At 44.1% G+C, this 8797-nt stretch overlaps 1 protein-coding gene across 2 annotated transcripts; it reads right to left on the minus strand.

Moving 5' to 3' along the window:
- Positions 1–1643: 1643 nt before the first annotated feature.
- Positions 1644–8248, minus strand: PLK2 (polo like kinase 2). 2 transcript variants are annotated; one of them, XM_025387095.1, is made up of 15 exons: positions 7455–7796; positions 7347–7412; positions 6641–6748; positions 6381–6497; positions 6056–6185; positions 5737–5824; positions 5143–5238; positions 4841–5039; positions 4605–4752; positions 4153–4250; positions 3689–3818; positions 3203–3443; positions 2950–3079; positions 2576–2686; positions 1644–2439 (listed from the first exon to the last, which is right to left on the minus strand). In XM_025387095.1, the coding sequence occupies exons 1-15, from the start codon at positions 7614–7616 to the stop codon at positions 2248–2250; spliced, it is 2016 nt and encodes a 671-aa protein (XP_025242880.1). In that variant the 5' UTR covers positions 7617–7796; the 3' UTR covers positions 1644–2247. The 2 variants fall into 2 exon arrangements, with proteins under 2 accessions (XP_025242880.1, XP_025242879.1); XM_025387094.1 differs by having other exon boundaries at positions 7347–8248.
- Positions 8249–8797: the final 549 nt, after the last annotated feature.

Below are 8797 nucleotides of genomic sequence, written 5' to 3' on the forward strand. Positions count from 1 at the left end.
CACCTTGTTCCCCACCCCTGTCGCCTATGCTCCCAGAAAAAATTTTAGGAATCTGAAATACTGTCACTTTCCTCCTTGAAATTTCTCAGTAGTTTGGCACAGCCTTCAAAATGCAGCCTAAAAGCCATGGGTTGCACCATTCATGTCTTCCAGCCTTTTTCTGTAATACTTCAGACTTGCACACCCACTTCTGTGAACTCTTCCATCCTCCGGGCTTCTGTACATGCTATTCCCACTGCTTATAACACTCTTCCCCATCGCATACTTCTATTTAACCCCTACTCATTTTCAAACCCAGTAAAAACAAATTTCTTCTCTGGAATCTATTCACTGAGCCCAGCCCACGCCTGGAGCTTCTTCCTCATGATTCCTGCTGAGTTCCCACAACATCCAGTACACACCTTTATCATAAAATCACACCACTTATCATACTAATAGGTAAATGCCCTGTCTTCTCCACTCCACTGTGACTTCCTTGAGGGCAGGGGGGCCTTGGGTTCACTCTGCGTCTCCAGTGCCAGGCCCTGGATGTGGCACACAGCAGATGCTCAGTTCATATAAGAATGCTAAGTGTGTATTTTGAAATCATGACGTAATCACAATCTTCCACTTTGAAACTCAAAAAGAAGGAACATTTTCTGTTTGAAAACTATTGTTTCTTCTCTGCTTCTAAAAATACAACTGAATTGGTATACATGGCCAGAGAACTCCAGCCAGCGGGAGTTAATCTAGGACTTGTGAAATACTCATATTCCCTGGATTTGGCTTTTATTAATACAATATACCAGGTGGAGTTTTAACAATTTTAGAAAAATGTAAAAGTGCAACTGGCATCTCTATACTACGCTGTACAGGATCACATTGTAAACACAGCCTTAACAAACCAAAGCACTTCTTTTCATAGGACAGTATTTTCCTTATAGTGGGATTACAATCAAACAAAAAATATTTACATCTTATGCAGATCCCTGTAAGTTCAGAGTAACAGAAGGAGCAGCTTTCCTTTACTACACCTGTCAAAGAGTAGATCCCACTGAAAAAGAAAACCTCAGATCTACCTCTTAGATAATTTAAGTTTAAAAGATGGACCCCAAACCATAACTTGGTTCCCATACCACTCCTCAACTACCATGCACCAGAAGGAAAATAAAATGACTTATTCACAAAGAATTTCTCACTACTGGAATTATGTGCTAGTACTGCCAGCGGCTCTGGAAGTGTTTAGGCAGGTTTATGCTGAGTAATATGTTTAGGTGGTGCATGCATTCTAATTCAGAGTTTTGCCCATATTAAGATAAACTTCCTGTACCTATTGACAACAACAGAGATCTGTTTACTCTGGCTTTACCTCCAAGCTAAACAAGTTTTAAAGAAATACTAGAGATAAATTGGAGTATTTCTTTAATGTAGGAGGCTTATATTTTGGTTGTAACAAGAATGGTGTTCTCAAGCTAGATCTACCCTGAAAGTTTATGATTGTACTTCAGGTATTAGACTTCCTAGAAACCGTAGTTAGAAAAAATTAAAGATCTAACTTTCTAGTATGCTTCTATACTCAGTGGCTTCTTGGCACTGCTTGGCATGACATTATCAAAAAATGTCACCATGTGGTGAAGAGTTCTACTAAAGACAGGAAACCATTATTTCTGCTTTTTCATACTCTTTATTGCCAACAGTTTAAAATGGTCAACATAAAAAAAAAAAGACATTTTGATAATAAATACTGCTCTTTGGGCTGTAATAAATAAAAAGTTTATTAACAAGGAATGCACTTTTCCAGCCACAAGTATCTTCAAAAATTAATGAAAAAAAAAATTATATATGGCCATAGTTCACAGTTACGCAGCCAAAAGCTGCTCCAATTACAGCCTTTAAACAACATGGGAGCTTCCTCCCTTCTCCCTCCCCTTCAGGAAGTATATTCACAGTTCCAAGTCCTCTGGCTGAAATGCTCTCAACAGAGAGAATTTAAGAATCAATGCACCTTTCTGCAAAATTGTCTGAAAAACCTTTTAAAACAGGTATCTCAACGAAAACTGCATTCTGGTTCACTCTTGGATTGTCCAAAGTCAAGAACTGTATGCCTTAGCCTGTTCTGGTTCCACCCAGTCCAGCAGGCCACAGGGGAATTGTTTTCGTACCACCACATGTCCATCTTCTTCAACATGCTCTAGATCATTCTACTGGCTTCCCTGTAGATCTCACAGTGGAAAAGAGGAGTCCCATAGGGTCCATTCGAAAAGTCTTTTAGTTACATCTTTGTAAGAGCATGTTCAGGGCATATTCCATTCGATTTTTTAATTCTAATGAACAGCCAGACATCAGCAGAGTTGTCAGTCTGAAAGTTGTAGATATCCTATCTTCATTGATGTAAGTGAGAAGGTATTCTTCATTTTGGCTACAGATGATTATTTTTGTATGATCATGGTAGAAATTCACCTTAAAAAATAAACATAGATATTAGATCTCTCAAAATATTCAAGAATTAGAAAAATTCAGTCAATTACTAAACTGGCTAGGCACAAATTTTTCTGTGTAGGACCTAAACATGCGCTTTCCTGAAGAGTTCATTTACCTGAAAGGTGCCATCATTAAAGAGCATCATTAGGGCCTTATCAGATTTTAGCCACTGAAGGAGGTAGAGCCGAGGTCTTCGAATATCAGTAACACTAGGCAGATCTCCACCCTGGAAGAGATTAGGAGAGTGAGTTAGTGCCTACAAAGATTTTGTAGCATGCACTCTATTATTATTCTAAGAAAATCCTCTCAAACTTAAGCAAGCATCAGAGTGGCTTTGGAAATCCCTGCCTCCACCTCCCAGAGATTCTGATTCAGTACATCAAGGATAGGACAGGAGAATCTGTTTCTAACAAGCTTCAAAGTGATGCAGATGCTACTGCTCTGTGGACTACACTTCAAATGTCACCACTCTAAAGTCACCGTACTTACATCCATGAGGTTCTCCTCCATGTAATGAGAAAAGTATTTCAGCACCGTCACTTGACTAATAAATTGCTCAGGAGCATCTGTTGCTGGGAAAACTGAGCATTGGCCAAGCTCTGCATAATAGTGAACTGTTCTATAAAAACAGGAACGAAAGGGAGAGAAGAGGAAAAAAAATAGAAGCAGTTAATCACTGTTTTTAGATTTCTTTAGTGCAAGACTAGAGAACTGACAGGATTTCATTAATTGATACACTTACTTTTTGTCTGGAAGGAGGCTCATGTGAGCACCATTGTTGAAAAGGACACCGACGGTGTGGTCTGAAAGCTGGTACCCGAAGCCGTATTTGTTAGAGTAATCAACCCATTTGGTGACCCACTGAAATGATGTGCTCAGCTGCTCTTTGGGAATGCAATCAGCTTCTGGCATGTTTTCCAGACATCCCCGAAGAACTCTTGCCACTGTGTCTGCAACACTTCCCATCGTACTGTCTTCAAGGCCTGAAAAGGCAGAGAGAAATGTTTCAAGTTATACAATATTTTAGCAATAAAACCTCAGGTTTGGTAGATGCTAAGTTTCACTCCATTAATTCAAAAGACATAGAACTCAAGATTATTTTCCAATACTGGTAATCTTACTACTTCGATGTTAGATTAAGCTACAAAGTAAATTGACTTAAATTATTATGTATTTAGCACTGGCATTTAGAGTTTTGTTATTTAAAATATGATTGACAACCACTTACATTCACTGCTGCTGCTGCAGCTGCCAAGCGTCCCTCTGACTATCATCCGAATAGCATCCCCAATCTGCTGCTTGTTTTCTACTGCGGGTGTTCCAGACCTGGCAACTGTGGTGGTAGGTGGCTGGAGCTCCTTAGGAGAGAGAAGATTTATGCAATGAGTCAAGCATCTAAATTCATTTAAGGTTGAGAATTCCAGATTAAGATGAGAGTGAGGCAATTGCTGGGAAAGCTTATCAAAAAGCAATGGACACAAGCCAGATAAAAGATAACGCAATAACGCACTTGCATGCACTGTAAAACTGAAAGACTTCCTTTTAGTTTTAACTTCCCTTTCAAAGGGTTTGAAGAAAAACTTTAGTAAATATGACATTTTTGAACCATGATAATCATAGTCCAAGAGCTATTTAATAAAGAGTGGACGTAATGTAAAGTGTGAATATCTACTTTAATCTTTCCCAACACACCTCATCTGTCCTGTGTTTGCTGGGTTGCTGAGTTATTGAAGTCTTTTTCAAATCATGCCTAAGCTTGTAGATGTCTTCATCTTCTTTAGACACTCTATCTGTATATCAAGAAACAGAATTACAAACATTAGTCTATCTTAACAAGGTAGGAACAGGGTTAGCCATATTTTCTCCTTCTTGCATTACTGACCAACTTATGACCATCCTGGACAAAAATAGCATTTTACCTTTGCCATTAGCTGCAACTACCCCAAAAGCCCTTTTTAATGTTTGCAAAATAAAAAGCTATCAATCACAATTCAAGGTATGGATTTATTATGCTATAAATATCAACATTTAAGAATATGCAAATATGGCCAAGTTATGCTAATATAAAATTCTCTTAACTAATTTAAATATAAATTTAAATATAATATTGGGTACAAAAAGGAAAAGAAGTCTTGTTAACTTACTATGTGTGTCAATATATCTTGCTTTGTCTTTTTTGCCACCAAAAAGAGCAGCAGCTGCTTTCTTAAAGAAATTCTTAGCTGGGCTTGATAAGTGGAAATCTGGAACTGTGTGACAACAGCTGGAAGACAGTCTGTCCGGAGTGAAGCCCTGTGGAACATTAGAAAAGGCCTTCAGTAACCTGTCAGGTAACTGGGATCAATACCATGTAATTAAAAAAAAAAGACAGTGCACCAACCTGCAAAAAAAAGTCATGTCGAATGATGTCATCCAAACTGGGACGATCCTCTGGGTTTTTGGACAACATACTAGCAATTAAGTGCTTGGCAGGAGCCAGCAATGAGGACGGCATCGTATACCTTGCTTCCCTTATGCACCTATAAGTTTCTTTGAGATTTGTAGTTTCAAATGGGGGCCTCCCTAGTAACATTGTATACCTGTGTGCAAAGAAACACATCTTTAGCAATGGTCATAAAGCAACTCAAGTGTTAAAATTTAAATCCAAATTCGCTTTTTAATTATTCTGCTGCATTTACTTACATGACACAGCCCAGGGCCCAAATGTCTGATTCACAGCCATGTCCTTGTTTGTTCAGGACTTCAGGAGAGAGATAGTTCGGGGTACCACATATCGTTCTGGAAAGACGAAATATTGAGATCGTGTTAGGAATTACTCCACTATTTAAACTTGGTTCTCTTGACGTGACTTGATGGGAGACCAAATCTTAAACACAATCTTAAAATCTACACTGAATTTCTATTTGGAAACATTTGACTTTTAGCATCTGAACAATTGAGATCTGACCAAGTGAGTTTTGGTAATTTTTTACAATGCACACACATTGTTTTAGCCCCCATGCAACGTGTGGTTAACCAAATAAAACCAGGGACATCGTGGCATTTTATACATTTCAGGCCGAGAAAAGACTTCATTGACTGCTTTCATAATCAATTTAGAGGCACAGCGTGCTCTGTCTAGTCCATAGTGGGCATTCAGTAAGTATTTCTTTAAATTAACATTGCTATGATTTATAGATGTTATCACTGAACCTCTGAAACATGAAATGCAAAACAGCGAAGGCATGTTTGGTCTCTCCACAAAACCCTACTAGGATGCATCTTTCTGACTCTTACCTCCTTCTGTGTTCCAAGGGTTCTAGCCTGGCTGCCAAACCGAAGTCCCCAACTTTTAGTTCCATGGCTTCATTAATAAAAAAGTTCCCTAGATGATAAACAAACAAACAAAAAAAGTGAATCCTTTTGAAAATGCATTCTAACCAAGTACACATACATCCACTTTGGAGCCAGGCAGCCAATTGTTATATGAAAGACGCCCATTCAAAAGCAAGATTGCAGACGCTAGATCCCAATTAAGAACATTCATATGTAAAAAAAGACAGGGAGAGAAAAGGAACTCTAACACAAAACTCAGCTTTTGGCATCAAGGACTTACCTAGTTTGAGATCTCTGTGCAAGATTTCTTGTTCATGAAGGTATTTCAGTCCAGACACAATCTGCCTGAGGTAGTATCGAACTTCTGGCTCTGTCAACACCTTTCTTGCTTTCAAAATATGAGCCATTGACTAGGAAGAGAAGAAGGAAAAAAGAGAATGTGTCAAACAGTTATCAAAATCACTGGTTTCCCTTTGCAGGATATGCAATGAAAGTTAACTTTGCAGTGTAAATACTGCCACAGCTAAAATACTAGATAAAATACTTTTTGAATACCGTGTTAATTCGGGGTAAGTAAATGTTCTCAAATAGGAGTTGACACTTACCCTTCTACTGCAGTATTCCAAGAGAATGTAAATGTTTTCTTTGTCCTCAAAGTAGTGGTAAAACTGCACTACATGCTTATGATGAAGAATTCTGTGAAGCTCTATTTCTTTGTCAATCTAAATGAAAAAGCAAGGCAAGGCTTATTAGCCTCCAGTCACCTCGGAAAAGCCAGTGATTACACATGCAGAAGACATTTTCCTAACAGGGAAGGGCCATCCCTGCACACAAAGAAAATACTTTACTCAAGAGTCATACACACCTTTTCCCTTTGATGAGGTTTAGCTACTCTGCTGTGAGGAATAATTTTTGCGGCGTAGACTTTGTTATTTGTCAAATCTGTCATCTCATAACATTTTGCAAAGCCACCCTGAAAAGAAACAAAGCCGAGACGGAATTGAGTATGGCACAAAAATGGACGGCAGATATTTAAAATAAATAAATAAATGGGAAGAAAGAAAAGCAAAAAAAAATTGAGGAATGGAGAAGGGTGGTCAGAGGAAGGCATTCGACTTCGTTAAAGCTCCCTCGTGAAGAGAAACGCATTGCTGGAAACAGCAACTTCAAAGAGTTTTTTTCCTATAATATAAAGGGGAGCTTTATGGAGGTAGTTGGAGCGGGGAGACATGAAAAATAATGTCTGATGAGACTTGTTAGGAAAATTCCCCCGGAGCAGATGGAGGGAGAGAGGTCTGATACAGAAAGCCCTCGCTTCCAGACTCAAGATGCATTTCTCTGGGCTGCGGGGTGGCACACAGTTGTGAGGCTAAGGCAGGCAAAGCCGATCCCCAGCGCTGCCGGTGCACAAAAGCCAGGCAGCAGGTGAGGAGCCCACCTCGCGCTGGGATCTGACCCCCGAAAAACCTGGAAGCGGCGGGCGCGGGACCCCGCGGGCCTGCCCGGCTTGGGGTCGCCCGGACAGACCTCCCGCCCGCCCGCCCGGCAGCCCGGCGCCCTCCGCTTGTCACCTTTCCCAGCACTTTGCCCCGGCAGTAGCGCTTCCCCGTCGTGGGGTCGACGATAATCCGCGAGATCTCGGGCCCCGAGTGCGAATGGTGGTGATGGTGGTGCGGGGCCGCCGGGGGCACCTGCGCCTGGGACTGAGGTGGCTGCGATTCCTCGGGGGGCTGCGGCGGCCGCTTCTTCTTCGAGTCCCCTCCGCAACCCTTGCCCAGCCCCTGCTCGCACATTTTGGTGCTGGCGGCTGGCTGGTAGGTGATAGTCCGCAAAAGCTCCATGGTAGCCTTGCCGCCCCGCACTGCCCGCTGCCACCCCCTAGGCGCGGTCACACGTCCGAGTCGGCCGTGGCCCTCGCACCCCTGCCTCTGGTGCTAACGCGCACCTTACACCCCGGTCCACTTGTGCGAGTGAGAAGGCTCCGCGAAGTCTTATATACTGGGCGGCGGGAAGGGGGCGGAGACTCGATACGCGACACCGCGTCACGGCCGACGCCCCGCCCCACGGCCTGCCGAGCGCGCTTGGCCGGGAAGCAGGTCCTGTCCTGCCACCTAGGTCTCGCTTCGGAGCGGAGCCGCGCGCCTCGAATGCCGGCCGCTGAGAACTCTCGCAGCCACGGGAAGGCCTTCAGGGCCGTCTGTGGGCCCTGCTGCCCCGTTCTTCGAAGGCTCTGAGCCTTAGCTTAGAAAACAGAATCCCGAGGGCCGACGCCTGGCCCCACCCCCGCCCCAGCCGCCTGGTGTCAGGGCAGTGCCGTGACCGGAGCGAGTTGGGCGCGGGTGTAGACGCAGTCCCTCCCCCGCACAGCCCTTCCCCGCCGCCCCACGACCCGGCGCCTCTTGTGTCAAGGTATCAGGGTGCCCGGAGCCCGCCGCACGGGCACGCGAGGCCTCCTCCGGCCGTGTGACAAGGCCCCGCGCGTGACGCGCTCGCTGGTGTCCAGCTGGGGCAGTGCCGAGAGGCCGTGCGGGTGAAAGGCCGGAATTCGGGGAGCCGGGCATTCGAGCCCATCGCCGCATCGCGCTGGGGCAGACTCGGGCCCGCACGCTGGGATCCCGGGCCGATCGGCCAACAGTGCCAGTGCTGGCCCCCGCCCATCCCCCTAGAGCGAGCCTCTGTCTGAGGTCAGCCCCTGAACCTTGGAGAACGAGGTCGACGCCTCGGCAAGGCGTCCTCCGCCGGTAGCCCGATGATTGGAATGCAAGGGCGCCATCTTGTGGAATGTTCCGGAAGTGCCGTTAGGTGTCAAGTGGGCAGCGGTTGACGACAGTGGGGCTTTGACAGTTACTGGTACTAAAAATCGATGCCGATTGTGAGTTTGCAGAGTCATCTATGACTTCTTCCGAATGCATCTGTTGAGATGGCTCATGAACTGCCCTGGTTCCTGGAGAGTCAATCCGAGACTTTCTGGGGGTAGGGGGATTGGTAGGATGAAGAGAGCGTAGGCCAGTGAGTGCAAACA

The sequence above is a fragment of the Theropithecus gelada genome, chromosome 6 (assembly GCF_003255815.1).
Source record: "Theropithecus gelada isolate Dixy chromosome 6, Tgel_1.0, whole genome shotgun sequence".
Lineage (NCBI taxonomy): Eukaryota > Metazoa > Chordata > Mammalia > Primates > Cercopithecidae > Theropithecus > Theropithecus gelada.